The sequence below is a fragment of the Gymnoscopelus braueri genome (genome assembly GCF_963280865.1).
Source record: "Gymnoscopelus braueri genome assembly, chromosome: 3".
Lineage (NCBI taxonomy): Eukaryota > Metazoa > Chordata > Actinopteri > Myctophiformes > Myctophidae > Gymnoscopelus > Gymnoscopelus braueri.
Genome location: NC_137612.1, coordinates 597877 through 615000, shown reverse-complemented (window position 1 = coordinate 615000; position 17124 = coordinate 597877). Strand labels below are relative to the sequence as shown.

General features: G+C 46.7%; 1 protein-coding gene across 1 annotated transcript in view; it reads right to left on the bottom strand.

Moving 5' to 3' along the window:
- dnah9 (dynein, axonemal, heavy chain 9) overlaps positions 1-17124 on the bottom strand; it is a gene marked incomplete at both ends in the record, with an annotated part of 132770 nt that overhangs the window by 15065 nt on the left and 100581 nt on the right. Inside the window, 8 exons of the mRNA XM_080425023.1 lie at positions 2729-2899; positions 3380-3520; positions 3947-4111; positions 5620-5824; positions 10943-11065; positions 14452-14687; positions 16190-16378; positions 16761-16880. Of these exons, the coding sequence (XP_080281149.1) occupies positions 2729-2899; positions 3380-3520; positions 3947-4111; positions 5620-5824; positions 10943-11065; positions 14452-14687; positions 16190-16378; positions 16761-16880 (1350 nt within the window). The remainder of the gene's footprint in view (positions 1-2728; positions 2900-3379; positions 3521-3946; positions 4112-5619; positions 5825-10942; positions 11066-14451; positions 14688-16189; positions 16379-16760; positions 16881-17124) is intronic.

The window sequence follows — 17124 nt, the reverse complement described above, 5'->3', positions numbered from 1 at the left end:
TCAGATGGGTGGACCATAGAGGTGTTTAGTGGTCAGATGGGTGGACCATAGAGGTGTTTCGTGGTCAGATGGGTGGACCATAGAGGTGTTTAGTGAACAGATGGATGGACCATAGGGGTGTTTAGTGGTCAGATGGGTGGACCATAGGGGTGTTTAGTGGTCAGATGGGTGGACCATAGGGGTGTTAAGTGGTCAGATGGGTGGACCATAGAGGTGTTTCCTGGTCAGATGGATGGACCATAGAGGTGTTTAGTGGCCAGATGGGTGGACCATAGGGGTGTTTAGTGGTCAGATGGGTGGACCATAAGGGTGTTTAGTTGTCAGATGGGTGGACCATAGAGGTGTTTAGTGGTCAGATGGGTGGACCATAGAGGTGTTTAGTGGTCAGATGGGTGGACCATAGAGGTGTTTGGTGGTCAGATGGGTGGACCATACAGGTGTTTAGTGGTCAGATGGGTGGACCAAAGAGGTGTTTAGTGGTCAGATGGGTGGACCATAGGGGTGTTTAGTGGTCAGATGGGTGGACCATAGGGGTGTTTAGTGGTCAGATGGGTGGACCATAGGAGTGTTTAGTGGTCAGATGGGTGGACCATAGAGGTGTTTAGTGGTCAAATGGGTGGACCATTGGGGTGTTTAGTGGTCAGATGGGTGGTCCATAGGGGTGTTTAGTGGTCATAGGGGTGTTTAGTGGTCAGATGGGTGGACCATAGAGGTGTTTAGTGGTCAGATGGGTGGACCATAGAGGTGTTTAGTGGTCAGATGGGTGGATCATAGAGGTGTTTAGTGGTCAGATGGGTGGACCATAGAGGTGTTTAGTGGTCAAATGGGTGGACCATTGGGGTGTTTAGTGGTCAGATGGGTGGACCATAGGGGTGTTTAGTGGTCAGATGGGTGGACCATAGGGGTGTTTAGTGGTCAGATGGGTGGACCATAGGGGTGTTTAGTGGTCAGATGGGTGGACCATAGGGGTGTTTAGTGGTCAGATGGGTGGACCATTGGGGTGTTTAATGGTCAGATGGGTGGACCATAGAGTTGTTTAGTGGTCAAATGGGTGGACCATTGGGGTGTTTAGTGGTCAGATGGGTGGACCATAGGGGTGTTTAGTGGTCAGATGGGTGGACCATAGGGGTGTTTAGTGGTCAGATGGGTGGACCATAGGGGTGTTTAGAGGTCATATGGGTGGGCCATAGAGGTGTTTAGTGGTCAGATGGGTGGACCATAGGAGTGTTTAGAGGTCATATGGGTGGGCCATAGAGGTGTTTAGTGGTCAGATGGGTGGACCATAGGGGTGTCTAGTGGTCAGATGGGTGGACCATAGGGGTGTTTAGAGGTCAGATGGGTGGACCATAGGCGTGTTTAGAGGTCAGATGGGTGGACCAAATAGGTGTTTAGTGGTCAGATGGGTGGACCATAGGGGTGTTTAGTGGTCAGATGGGTGGACCATAGGGGTGTTTAGAGGTCATATGGGTGGGCAAAGAGGTGTTTAGTGGTCAGATGGGTGGACCATAGGAGTGTTTAGAGGTCATATGGGTGGGCCATAGAGGTGTTTAGTGGTCAGATGGGTGGACCATAGGGGTGTTTAGTGGTCAGATGGGTGGACCATAGGGGTGTTTAGTGGTCAGATGGGTGGACCATAGGGGTGTCTAGTGGTCAGATGGGTGGACCATAGGGGTGTTTAGTGGTCAGATGGGTGGACCATAGGGGTGTTTAGTGGTCAGATGGGTGGACCATAGGGGTGTTTAGAGGTCAGATGGGTGGACCATAGGCGTGTTTAGAGGTCAGATGGGTGGACCATAGGGGTGTTTAGTGGTCAGATGGGTGGACCATAGGGGTGTTTAGTGGTCAGATGGGTGGACCATAGGGGTGTTTAGAGGTCAGATGGGTGGACCATAGGCGTGTTTAGAGGTCAGATGGGTGGACCATAGGGGTGTTTAGAGGTCAGATGGGTGGACCATAGGCGTGTTTAGAGATCAGATGGGTGGACCATAGGGGTGTTTAGTGGTCAGATGGGTGGACCATAGGGGTGTTTAGTGGTCAGATGGGTGGACCATAGGAGTGTTTAGAGGTCAGATGGGTGGACCATAGGCGTGTTTAGAGGTCAGATGGGTGGACCATAGGCGTGTTTAGAGGTCAGATGGGTGGACCATAGGGGTGTTTAGAGGTCAGATGGGTGGACCATAGGGGTGTTTAGTGGTCAGATGGGTGGACCATAGGGGTGTTTAGTGGTCAGATGGGTGGACCATAGGCGTGTTTAGAGGTCAGATGGGTGGACCATAGGAGTGTTTAGTGGTCAGATGGGTGGACCATAGGGGTGTTTAGAGGTCATATGGGTGGGCCATAGAGGTGTTTAGAGGTCAGATGGGTGGACCATAGGGGTGTTTAGAGGTCATATGGGTGGGCCATAGAGGTGTTTAGAGGTCAGATGGGTGGACCATAGAGGTGTTTAGTGGTCAGATGGGTGGACCATAGGGGTGTTTAGTGGTCAGATGGGTGGACCATAGAGGTGTTTAGTGGTCAGATGGGTGGACCATAGAGGTGTTTAGTGGTCAAATGGGTGGACCATAGGGGTGTTTAGTGGTCAGATGGGTGGACCATAGGGGTGTTTAGAGGTCAGATGGGTGGACCATAGGGGTGTTTAGTGGTCAGATGGGTGGACCATAGGGGTGTTTAGTGGTCAGATGGGTGGACCATAGGGGTGTTTAGTGGTCAGATGGGTGGACCTCCTCACCTGGAAGGCGAGCTGAGCGCTGTAGGTCAGCTTGTCAGACTCAAAGAGCCCCCTGGTGGTGTAGCTGAACACACAGGAAGTGATGCTGTCCATCAGGTTGGACACGCGTTGGGTCAGGGCCTCATGGGGCGTGGCCTTCTGTACCGCCTTCTGGAACACCACACTGAACGCCTGGACACACACACACACACACACACACACACACACACACACACACACACACACACACACACACACACACACACACACACACACACACACACACACACACACACACACACACACGATGGATGTTATGGAGGTCTATGGTTCATAGGGTAGATGTTATGGAGGTCTATGGTACATAGGGTAGATGTTATGGAGGTCTATGGTTCATAGGGTAGATGTTATGGAGGTCTATGGTTCATAGGGTAGATGTTATGGAGGTCTATGGTTCATAGGGTAGATGTTATGGAGGTCTATGGTTCATAGGGTAGATGTTATGGAGGTCTATGGTTCATAGGGTAGATGTTATGGAGGTCTATGGTTCATAGGGTAGATGTTATGGAGGTCTATGGTTCATAGGGTAGATGTTATGGAGGTCTATGGTTCATAGGGTAGATGTTATGGAGGTCTATGGTTCATAGGGTAGATGTTATGGAGGTCTCATACCTTCAGAGAGAACTGGTACATGGGGTGGATGTTATGGAGGTCGTCCATGATGAAGTACAGCAAGGAGGCGCGGGCGGCGGCCGGCCGGTACAGCTCTCTGGCATCGTTGATCTGGGCTTCAGTCACCTTGGCTTCTTTTACCTGCAGCACCGTCCGTACAGTTAGCACCGCTAGTAGAGTTAGCACTGCTAGCACAGTTAGCACCGCTAGTAGAGTTAGCACCACTAGTAGCGTTAGCACTACTAGCACGGTTAGCCCCGCTAGTACAATTAGCACCGCTAGTAGAGTTAGCACCGCTAGCACAGTTAGCACTGCTAGTACAATTAGCACCGCTAGTAGAGTTAGCACTGCTAGCACAGTTAGCACTGCTAGTATACAGTTAGCACCGCTAGTACAGTTAACATTGGTTAGCACTGCTAGTTGAGTTTGCACCGCATAGGTGAGAGAGAGAGAGAGAGAGAGAGAAATAAGAAAGCTAAACCTTTTATTCTAGTACAGTTAGAGTGGTTATCACAGCTAGCACAGTTAGCATAGGAGAGAGAGAGAGAGAAAGAGAGAGAGATCAACCTTCTCCTGGATGTCCGCGGCGGTGTGTTTGGTGGTCTCCAGGTTCTCCACCAGCTCTGTGTCTCCCAGGAAGTTCCCCGAGGCGGAGGACAGACGTGACAGAAGGTTGTCCTCCAGGGTCTTCAGGGTGATCTTAAAGCCGTTCTGCTGCTTCGTCAGGTTGGACTACACACACACACACACACACACACACACACACACACACACACACACACACACACACACACACACACACACACACACACACACACACACACACACACACACACACACACACACACACACACACACGTCTTATTTGAGCTGTGGTTCCCAAACTTTGGGGGGAAATGATGGCGGCCAGGCGGACCCCAATAACTTTGACAACGTACAAATGGAACCAAAAGGACCGTGTGAGCTCCATTTGTAGCTAAACTGTCAAAGTTAAAAGCCTTTAAGTGTCCATTTGGTTAGTTATCGATCATAATGATGGGGACTCCATGGAACACCCATTTGAAAAGATACCCCATAAGAGAAGATTTGTACAGCTCTAGCAGTGACTCTCAACCATGTTCATTTCAAGGACCCCCACTTTGACATGCTTTAGGCCACACCCCCACTTTGACATGCTTTAGGCCACACCCCCACTTTGACATGCTTTAGGCCACACCCCCACTTTGACATGCTTTAGGCCACACCCCCACTTTGACATGCTTTAGGCCACACCCCCACTTTAACATGCTTTAGGCCCCACCCTCACTTTGACATGCTTTAGGCCACACCCCCACTTTGACATGCTTTAGGCCACACCCCCACTTTGACATGCTTTAGGCCACACCCCCACTTTGACATGCTTTAGGCCACACCCCCACTTTGACATGCTTTAGGCCACACCCCCACTTTGACATGCTTTAGGCCACACCCCCACTTTGACATGCTTTAGGCCACACCCCCACTTTGACATGCTTTAGGCCACACCCCCACTTTGACATGCATTAGGCCACACCCTCACTTTGACATGCATTAGGCCACACCCTCACTTTGACATGCTTTAGGCAACGGACCCCCACTTTGACATGCTTTAGGCCACACCCCCACTTTGACATGCTTTAGGACACACCCTCACTTTGACATGCTTTAGGCCACACCCTCACTTTGACATGCATTAGGCCACACCCTCACTTTGACATGCATTAGGCCACACCCCCACTTTGACATGCTTTAGGCCACACCCTCACTTTGACATGCATTAGGCCACACCCTCACTTTGACATGCATTAGGCCACACCCCCACTTTGACATGCTTTAGGCCACACCCCCACTTTGACATGCTTTAGGACACACCCTCACTTTGACATGCTTTAGGCCACACCCTCACTTTGACATGCTTTAGGCCACACCCTCACTTTGACATGCATTAGGCCACACCCCCACTTTGACATGCTTTAGGCAACGGACCCCCATTTTTATCTCTGGGACCCCAAATCTACACCATAAAATGATCAATGCCGTCAGTGTTAATTTAACTCTGAGAGTGTACAAATGGAACCTCAGAGTACAGACCTGAGTCCTGACTATCATATATGTAGCTCAAGACCCCCTGGACCCCAAAGCGACTTAGAGGTCCGTATGGTTCCTATAACTATCAATCCTTCAGCTTGAACCCCACCCAGTGTTTTAAATGATGTGCTGACCTTGAGCAGCTCCAGGTCGGGTCTCTCCATGCTGACCACAGCCGCCAGTAGCTGGTCCTCCAGACCGTCTCTGGTCACGGTGAAGTTGACCAGGGTGCTCTGAGCCTGAAGCTCAGGCTGGTAGTGAGGACTGGCCAGCTTGGTGTGAAGGATGAGGCGGAAGGCTGGGTTATACTCACACTCCTTATCTCCTATCTTTATGTACCTGATGACCAGGAGAGAGGAAACCATTAAGACCTGAGACTCACACTCCTTATCTCCTATCTTTATGTACCTGATGACCAGGAGAGAGGAAACCATTAAGATCTGACCAATTATGTTCCTAGATATAGACGCTAGACGAAGCCGGATGTGACACGGTGGATTCGAACCCCAGACTCCTCACGGGTCCGTTTGGTCGTACCATAGACTGTAAAATGAATGGACAAAGCCATGGTCGTACCATAGACTGTAATATGAATGGACAAAGCCATGGTCGTACCATAGACTGTAATATGAATGGACAAAGCCATGGTCGTACCATAGACTGTAATATGAATGGACAAAGCCATAGTCGGACCATAGCCTGTAAAATGAATGGACAAAGCCAGCTCCATTGGTTTCTACAGACCGTTTTGAAGCCACTTTTTTAGCGAATTGAAATCTGACGCCTTTGTACTTCCGGTCCCGAAATGAAACTGTAAACGACTGCTATTGGCTGCAACCGCAGCGAGGGCGGGTCTTCACTCAGTAGAACCAGTAGAAACCCTAGAAATATACCCTACTTTATCATTCATTTTAAACTGAATGGGACCATAATTTACTAAACGCATATCATGATGATGTAAAAAAGACTTTAAACTAGAGATTGAGAACATAAAGTATTTATGAAATAGTTTACTACGGTAATAAAATCAAGTGTAAAGTCGGCCCAAAAGTCCCCCTCCTTCACTTCTATTATATTGAGAGTAATGTTTACTGCAACCAGCACTGCTCTGCAGAAGGTCAAATAGCGACATCTACTGGGCCATTAACACATTACCAAAAACGCAGATCAGCGTTATATTAAAAAAAAAAAAAACGTTTGAAATTTCCACAAGGGGGCGCTCTAACACAGCTTAGGAATGATCCCTCACCACTCAGAGAAGTAGACGGATGTAACGTCATTCCCAAAAAAACGGTCATCCGTCCGCCCCAACGCCCCAAATGTGTTGAAAACCACCCGTTTTCAACGGGCCATATCTCCAAAATGGCTGCTCGCGGTAGAAATGTTTTTGTTCCAGTGGATACACGGATCCCTCCTCCAACCCACGGACACTTTTTTAAAAAACATTTTTGTACACAACGTGGCTTCCACGGCGTTTCAAAGATCGTCTATTTAATGTATTAAATGGGGTCCAAGTGGTTAACAAAGTGTCATTTTAAGAGTTTTAAGCATATTTAGATTATCGCGATAATATCGTAAATCGTAATTATTTTGGTCACAATAAGCGTGACATTAATGTTCATATTGTCTGTCCCTATTCATCACAGTGTAGAGTCAGAGCTCTAATGAACCTATTCATCACAGTGTAGAGTCAGAGCTCTATTCATCACAGTGTAGAGTCAGAGCTCTAATGAACCTATTCATCACAGTGTAGTCAGAGCGCTAATGAACCTATTCATCACAGTGTAGAGTCAGAGCTCTATTCATCACAGTGTAGAGTCAGAGCTCTATTCATCACAGTGTAGAATCAGAGCTCTATTCATCACAGTGTAGAGTCAGAGCTCTATTCATCACAGTGTAGAGTCAGAGCTCTATTCATCACAGTGTAGAGTCAGAGCTCTATTCATCACAGTGTAGAGTCAGAGCTCTATTCATCACAGTGTAGAGTCAGAGCTCTATTCATCACAGTGTAGAGTCAGAGCTCTATTCATCACAGTGTAGAGTCAGAGCTCTATTCATCACAGTGTAGAGTCAGAGCTATATTCAACACAGTGTAGAGTCAGAGCTATATTCATCACAGTGTAGAGTCAGAGCTATATTCAACACAGTGTAGAGTCAGAGCTCTATTCATCACAGTGTAGAGTCAGAGCTCTATTCATCACAGTGTAGAGTCAGAGCTCTATTCATCACAGTGTAGAGTCAGAGCTCTATTCATCACAGTGTAGAGTCAGAGCTCTATTCATCACAGTGTAGAGTCAGAGCTCTATTCATCACAGTGTAGAGTCAGAGCTATATTCAACACAGTGTAGAGTCAGAGCTCTATTCATCACAGTGTAGAGTCAGAGCTCTATTCATCACAGTGTAGAGTCAGAGCTCTATTCATCACAGTGTAGAGTCAGAGCTCTATTCATCACAGTGTAGAGTCAGAGCTATATTCAACACAGTGTAGAGTCAGAGCTATATTCATCACAGTGTAGAGTCAGAGCTATATTCAACACAGTGTAGAGTCAGAGCTCTATTCATCACAGTGTAGAGTCAGAGCTCTATTCATCACAGTGTAGAGTCAGAGCTATATTCAACACAGTGTAGAGTCAGAGCTATATTCAACACAGTGTAGAGTCAGAGCTATATTCAACACAGTGTAGAGTCAGAGCTCTATTCATCACAGTGTAGAGTCAGAGCTCTATTCATCACAGTGTAGAGTCAGAGCTCTATTCATCACAGTGTAGAGTCAGAGCTCTATTCATCACAGTGTAGAGTCAGAGCTCTATTCATCACAGTGTAGAGTCAGAGCTCTATTCATCACAGTGTAGAGTCAGAGCTCTATTCATCACAGTGTAGAGTCAGAGCTCTATTCATCACAGTGTAGAGTCAGAGCTATATTCATCACAGTGTAGAGTCAGAGCTCTATTCATCACAGTGTAGAGTCAGAGCTCTATTCAACACAGTGTAGAGTCAGAGCTATATTCAACACAGTGTAGAGTCAGAGCTCTATTCATCACAGTGTAGAGTCAGAGCTCTATTCATCACAGTGTAGAGTTAGAGCTCTATTCATCACAGTGTAGAGTCAGAGCTCTATTCATCACAGTGTAGAGTCAGAGCTATATTCAACACAGTGTAGAGTCAGAGCTATATTCATCACAGTGTAGAGTCAGAGCTCTATTCATCACAGTGTAGAGTCAGAGCTCTATTCATCACAGTGTAGAGTCAGAGCTCTATTCATCACAGTGTAGAGTCAGAGCTCTAATGAACCTATTCATCACAGTGTAGAGTCAGAGCTCTATTCATCACAGTGTAGAGTCAGAGCTATATTCAACACAGTGTAGAGTCAGAGCTCTATTCATCACAGTGTAGAGTCAGAGCTATATTCAACACAGTGTAGAGTCAGAGCTCTATTCATCACAGTGTAGAGTCAGAGCTCTATTCATCACAGTGTAGTCAGAGCTCTATTCATCACAGTGTAGAGTCAGAGCTCTATTCATCACAGTGTAGAGTCAGAGCTCTATTCATCACAGTGTAGAGTCAGAGCTATATTCATCACAGTGTAGAGTCAGAGCTATATTCATCACAGTGTAGAGTCAGACCTCTATTCATCACAGTGTAGAGTCAGAGCTATATTCAACACAGTGTAGAGTCAGAGCTATATTCAACACAGTGTAGAGTCAGAGCTCTATTCATCACAGTGTAGAGTCAGAGCTCTATTCATCACAGTGTAGAGTCAGAGCTCTATTCATCACAGTGTAGAGTCAGAGCTCTATTCATCACAGTGTAGAGTCAGAGCTATATTCAACACAGTGTAGAGTCAGAGCTATATTCATCACAGTGTAGAGTCAGAGCTCTATTCATCACAGTGTAGAGTCAGAGCTCTATTCATCACAGTGTAGAGTCAGAGCTCTATTCATCACAGTGTAGAGTCAGAGCTCTAATGAACCTATTCATCACAGTGTAGAGTCAGAGCTCTATTCATCACAGTGTAGAGTCAGAGCTATATTCAACACAGTGTAGAGTCAGAGCTCTATTCATCACAGTGTAGAGTCAGAGCTATATTCAACACAGTGTAGAGTCAGAGCTCTATTCATCACAGTGTAGAGTCAGAGCTCTATTCATCACAGTGTAGAGTCAGAGCTATATTCAACACAGTGTAGAGTCAGAGCTCTATTCATCACAGTGTAGAGTCAGAGCTCTATTCATCACAGTGTAGAGTCAGAGCTATATTCAACACAGTGTAGAGTCAGAGCTCTATTCATCACAGTGTAGAGTCAGAGCTCTATTCATCACAGTGTAGAGTCAGAGCTATATTCAACACAGTGTAGAGTCAGAGCTCTATTCATCACAGTGTAGAGTCAGAGCTATATTCATCACAGTGTAGAGTCAGAGCTCTATTCATCACAGTGTAGAGTCAGAGCTATATTCAACACAGTGTAGAGTCAGAGCTATATTCAACACAGTGTAGAGTCAGAGCTATATTCATCACAGTGTAGAGTCAGAGCTCTATTCATCACAGTGTAGAGTCAGAGCTCTATTCATCACAGTGTAGAGTCAGAGCTCTATTCATCACAGTGTAGAGTCAGAGCTCTATTCATCACAGTGTAGAGTCAGAGCTCTATTCATCACAGTGTAGAGTCAGAGCTATATTCATCACAGTGTAGAGTCAGAGCTCTATTCATCACAGTGTAGAGTCAGAGCTATATTCAACACAGTGTAGAGTCAGAGCTATATTCAACACAGTGTAGAGTCAGAGCTCTATTCATCACAGTGTAGAGTCAGAGCTCTATTCATCACAGTGTAGAGTCAGAGCTCTATTCATCACAGTGTAGAGTCAGAGCTCTATTCATCACAGTGTAGAGTCAGAGCTATATTCAACACAGTGTAGAGTCAGAGCTCTATTCATCACAGTGTAGAGTCAGAGCTCTATTCATCACAGTGTAGAGTCAGAGCTCTATTCATCACAGTGTAGAGTCAGAGCTCTATTCATCACAGTGTAGAGTCAGAGCTCTATTCATCACAGTGTAGAGTCAGAGCTCTATTCATCACAGTGTAGAGTCAGAGCTCTATTCATCACAGTGTAGAGTCAGAGCTATATTCAACACAGTGTAGAGTCAGAGCTCTATTCATCACAGTGTAGAGTCAGAGCTCTATTCATCACAGTGTAGAGTCAGAGCTCTATTCATCACAGTGTAGAGTCAGAGCTCTATTCATCACAGTGTAGAGTCAGAGCTCTATTCATCACAGATGATAGATCTTTGGGTCCCGACCCATAGTTTGTGAAACAGTGGCCCTAATAATGCACTGTGGGTCCGTTTGACGATCACAGTGATTACTGTTGATTGATCGTTTCATGTCCTATAAGGAGTGTGTGTGTGTGTGTGTGTGTGTGTGTGTGTGTGTGTGTGTGTTGGGGGGGGGGGGGGGTCCCACCTGCCCTTCTTGATGGTCTCTCGGCCCAGCAGGGGTCCCAGGACGGGGTCCAGGCTCTCCTCCAGGTTCTCTATCAGAACCACGTCTCCGGCGGACAGCGCGCTCTCTATGGCGTCCAGGTACCTGTCAATCAAACAGAGAGCATGAGGAACCTCTTATCTCCATGTTCTACCTGTCTGTCTGTTTACCTGTCTGCCTGTTTACCTGTCTGTCTGTTTACCTGTCTGCCTGTTTACCTGTCTGTCTGTTTACCTGTCTGTCTGTTTACCTGTCTGTCTGTTTACCTGTCTGCCTGTTTACCTGTCTGTCTGTTTACCTGTCTGTCTGTTTACCTGTCTGCCTGTTTACCTGTCTGTCTGTTTACCTGTCTGTCTGTTTACCTGTCTGTCTGTTTACCTGTCTGTCTGTTTACCTGTCTGTCTGTCTGTTTACCTGTCTGTCTGTTTACCTGTCTGCCTGTTTACCTGTCTGTCTGTTTACCTGTCTGTCTGTTTACCTGTCTGCCTGTTTACCTGTCTGTCTGTTTACCTGTCTGTCTGTTTACCTGTCTGTCTGTTTACCTGTCTGTCTGTTTACCTGTCTGTCTGTTTACCTGTCTGTCTGTCTGTTTACCTGTCTGTCTGTTTACCTGTCTGCCTGTTTACCTGTCTGTCTGTTTACCTGTCTGTCTGTCTGTCTGTTTACCTGTCTGTCTGTTTACCTGTCTGCCTGTTTACCTGTCTGTCTGTTTACCTGTCTGTCTGTCTGTTTACCTGTCTGTCTGTCTGTTTACCTGTCTGCCTGTTTACCTGTCTGTCTGTTTACCTGTCTGCCTGTTTACCTGTCTGTCTGTTTACCTGTCTGCCTGTTTACCTGTCTGTCTGTTTACCTGTCTGCCTGTTTACCTGTCTGTCTGTTTACCTGTCTGCCTGTTTACCTGTCTGTCTGTTTACCTGTCTGTCTGTTTACCTGTCTGTCTGTTTACCTGTCTGTCTGTCTGTTTACCTGTCTGTCTGTCTGTTTACCTGTCTGTCTGTCTGTTTACCTGTCTGCCTGTTTACCTGTCTGCCTGTTTACCTGTCTGCCTGTTTACCTGTCTGCCTGTTTACCTGTCTGTCTGTTTACCTGTCTGTCTGTTTACCTGTCTGCCTGTTTACCTGTCTGCCTGTTTACCTGTCTGCCTGTTTACCTGTCTGCCTGTTTACCTGTCTGCCTGTTTACCTGTCTGCCTGTTTACCTGTCTGTCTGTTTACCTGTCTGTCTGTTTACCTGTCTGTCTGTTTACCTGTCTGCCTGTTTACCTGTCTGTCTGTTTACCTGTCTGCCTGTTTACCTGTCTGTCTGTTTACCTGTCTGCCTGTTTACCTGTCTGTCTGTTTACCTGTCTGTCTGTTTACCTGTCTGCCTGTTTACCTGTCTGCCTGTTTACCTGTCTGCCTGTTTACCTGTCTGTCTGTTTACCTGTCTGTCTGTTTACCTGTCTGTCTGTTTACCTGTCTGTCTGTTTACCTGTCTGCCTGTTTACCTGTCTGTCTGTTTACCTGTCTGTCTGTTTACCTGTCTGCCTGTTTACCTGTCTGCCTGTTTACCTGTCTGCCTGTTTACCTGTCTGTCTGTTTACCTGTCTGCCTGTTTACCTGTCTGCCTGTTTACCTGTCTGTCTGTTTACCTGTCTGTCTGTTTACCTGTCTGCCTGTTTACCTGTCTGCCTGTTTACCTGTCTGTCTGTTTACCTGTCTGTCTGTCTGTTTACCTGTCTGTCTGTTTACCTGTCTGTCTGTTTACCTGTCTGCCTGTTTACCTGTCTGTCTGTTTACCTGTCTGCCTGTTTACCTGTCTGTCTGTTTACCTGTCTGCCTGTTTACCTGTCTGTCTGTTTACCTGTCTGCCTGTTTACCTGTCTGCCTGTTTACCTGTCTGCCTGTTTACCTGTCTGTCTGTTTACCTGTCTGCCTGTTTCCTGTTTACCTGTCTGTCTGTTTACCTGTCTGCCTGTTTACCTGTCTGCCTGTTTACCTGTCTGTCTGTTTACCTGTCTGTCTGTTTACCTGTCTGTCTGTTTACCTGTCTGTCTGTCTGTTTGTTTACCTGTCTGCCTGTTTCCTGTTTACCTGTCTGCCTGTCTACCTCTGTCTGTTTACCTGTCTGCCTGTTTCCTGTTTACCTGTCTACCTCTGCCTGTTTACCTGTCTGCCTGTTTCCTGTTTACCTGTCTGCCTGTTTCCTGTTTACCTGTCTGCCTGTTTACCTGTCTGCCTTTTTACCTCTGCCTGTCTGCCTGTTTACCTGTCTGCCTGTTTACCTCTGCCTGTTTACCTGTCTATCTGTTTACCTGTCTGCCTGTCTACCTCTGTCTGTTTACCTGTCTGCCTGTTTCCTGTTTACCATGTTCTACCTGTCTGCCTGTTTACCTGTCTGCCTGTTTCCTGTTTACCTGTCTGCCTGTTTCCTGTTTACCTGTCTGCCTGCCTTTTTACCTGTCTCACCCTCTCTGTCCGATGCATATGACACAAACATAAACCTGTCTCACCCTCTATGTATGACACACACATAAACCTGTCTCACCCTCTATGTATGACACAAACATAAACCCGTCTCACCCTCTATGTATGATTACACAATCCTGTCTCACCCTCTATGTATGACACACACATAAACATGTCTCACCCTCTATGTATGACACACACATAAACCCGTCTCACTCTCTATGTATGACACACACACAATCCTGTCTCACCCTCTATGTATGACACACACATAAACCCGTCTCACTCTCTATGTATGACATAAAGTCTCACCCTCTCTGTCCGATGCGTATGACTCTCAGCCCGTCTCACCCTCTCTGTATGACACATAATCCTGTCTCACCCTCTATGTATGACACACACATAAACATGTCTCACCCTCTAAGTATGACACACACATAAACCTGTCTCACTCTCTATGTATGACATAAAGCTGTCTCACCCTCTATGTATGACACAGACATAAACATGTCTCACCCTCTCTGTCCGATGCGTATGACTCTCAGCCCGTCTCACCCTCTATGTATGACACAGACATAAACCCGTCTCACTCTCTATGTATGACATAAAGCTGTCTCACCCTCTATGTATGACACACACATAAACCCGTCTCACTCTCTGTGTGACATAAAGCTGTCTCACCCTCTCTGTCTGATGCGTATGACTCTCAGCCCGTCTCACCCTCTATGTATGACACAGACATAAACCCGTCTCACTCTCTATGTATGACATAAAGCTGTCTCACCCTCTATGTATGACACACACATAAACCCGTCTCACTCTCTATGTATGACATAAACCCGTCTCACTCTCTATGTATGACATAAAGCTGTCTCACCCTCTATGTATGACACAGACATAAACCCGTCTCACTCTCTATGTATGACATAAACCCGTCTCACTCTCTATGTATGACATAAAGCTGTCTCACCCTCTCTGTCCGATGCGTATGACTCTCAGCCCGTCTCACCCTCTATGTATGACACAGACATAAACATGTCTCACCCTCTCTGTCCGATGCGTATGACTCTCAGCCCGTCTCCATACTTGGTCTTGATCCACTTGGCTCCCTGTAGCTGAGGATCCACCATGAGAGGCCAGCGCTGGCAGGACGTCAGGATGGCGGCGTTCTCCGTTGACATCCTGTCGGCGGGGAGACCCTCGTTCTGCCAGGACGCCACGTCCGCGTCGTCCATCAGCATGCTCAGGGGGTCCAGGTCAGGGGTCACCGGGATGGGCGTCTGGAAGAATCAACAATCAACTTTATTGTCACACAACAACAAACAGAGGAATGTTTAGCCTCTACTCCCTCCTGTTGTGACTGACTGACAGTGTGACTGACTGACAGTGTGACTGACTGACAGTGTGACTGACTGACAGTGTGACTGACTGACAGTGTGACTGACAGTGTGACTGACTGACAGTGTGACTGACTGACAGTGTGACTGACAGTGTGACTGACTGACAGTGTGACTGACTGACTGCTGACTATGAGATTCAATTCAAAGAGGCCTCACAGGTAGTTTGTGGTACTATCTGTGTAGGCCCTATAAAGAGAAGGTGCATTCGCCATCTGTTTTGAATAAGGGGTGTCATGTTTTGCAATTAATTAAACTTACATAAACTATTTATGTTGTTAAGGCTTTGTGAATTCTATTTAAAATAAAGTATAGTTTTGGACCATGACAGAGGCGCGCCGACTCAGTAGACCTTGAGGCCAAGGAGTCGCGCCCGAGCGCCTCCAGGCGCGAGTGCCCGCGGCGACCGGCCGATGGTCTGCTAGTCGACTCAGCGCCGTCCGAGTTATGTACCGATAGGCACAGAATCGTAAATAATATTGGTGGGGACTGCGTTTGCCCCACTAACTGTGTAATTAAACTTACATAGACTATTTCTGTTTTAAAGGTTTGTGATTTCTATTTGACTGTGACTGACTGACTGACAGTGTGACTGACTGACAGTGTGACTGACTGACAGTGTGACTGACTGACTGACAGTGTGACTGACTGACAGTGTGACTGACTGACAGTGTGACTGACTGACTGCTGACTATGAGATTCAATTCAAAGAGGCCTCACAGGTAGTTTGTGGTACTATCTGTGTAGGCCCTATAAAGAGAAGGTGCATTCGCCATCTGTTTTGAATAAGAGGTGTCATGTTTTGCAATTAATTAAACTTACATAAACTATTTATGTTATTAAGGCTTTGTGAGTTCCATTTAAAATAAAGTTTGACCATGACAGAGGCGCGCCGACTCAGCAGACCTTGAGGCCGAGGAGTCGCGCCCGAGCGCCTCCAGGCGCGAGTGCCCGCGGCGACCGGCCGATGGTCTGCTAGTCGACTCAGCGCCGTCCGAGTTATGTACCGATAAGCACAGAATCGTAAATAATATTGGTGGGGACTGCGTTTGCCCCACTGACTGTGTAATTAAACTTACATAGACTATTTCTGTTTTAAAGGTTTGTGATTTCTGTGTAATTAAACTTACATAGACTATTTCTGTTTTAAAGGTTTGTGATTTCTGTTTGACAGTGTGACTGACTGACTGACAGTGTGACTGACTGACTGACAGTGTGACTGACTGACTGACAGTGTGACTGGCAGTGTGACTGACAGTGTGACTGACTGACTGACAGTGTGACTGACAGTGTGACTGACAGTGTGACTGGCAGTGTGACTGGGTTACTGTTGTCCTCGTCTACTTCTTTTCTCTTTGATCTTATTGTGTGAGAAGCCCACCCACCGTCAGCTGGCTGAGGAAGGGTCTCCAGGCCTGGTCCATGAGCTGGACTCTGTAGGTCTTGGTGAAGTAACCCAGGTAGGAGACGAAGGCGGTGACCAGCAGAACGTCTCCACACAGAGTCCTCTCCTGGTTCCTGAAGCTCTGAACCGCATCCGCCCAGCGGACCTTCTCTGACGACAGACCTCCCACCTGGAATATAATTATTATTAGTAGTAGTAGTAGTAGTAGTAGTAGTAGTAGTAGTAGTAGTAGTAGTAGTAGTAGTAGTAGTAGTAGTAGTAGTATTGTTAGTATTAGTATTAGTATTATTATTTTCATTATTGTTATTGTTATTGTTATTATTGTTAGTATTATTGTTATTGTGGGAGTGAGACAGAGAAAAACATGTGTGTGCACAAGCAAGTGCAGTGTGTGTGTGTGTGTGTGTGTGTGTGTGTGTGTGTGTGTGTGTGTGTGTGTGTGTGTGTGTGTGTGTGTGTGTGTGTGTGTGTGTGTGTGTGTGTGTGTGTGTGTGTGTTAGTGTGTGTGTGTGTGTGTGTGTGTGTGTGTGTGTGTGCGTGCGTGTACTCACCAGGCGGTTGGCCAGTGAGATGGTGTGAGAGGTGGAGTCTGCCTCCTGTTGGCTCCTCAGTTTGTCAGCCGTAGCTTTCTCAAACTTAGCCGTCAGCTTGGCCAGGTTCTCATCAAGTTCCTGACACACACACACACACACACACACACACACACACACACACACACACACACACACACACACACACACACACACACACACACACACACACACACACACACAGGAAGGATTGAAGGATCCCATACATGCAGACATATTTAGTTACATGTCAGACAAACAGGGATCAGTATTTAGTTACATCCGTCCTTAAATGACTTAATTAATGAATCAATCCCTCTCCATGGCAGTCTCCTCAGTCTCAATC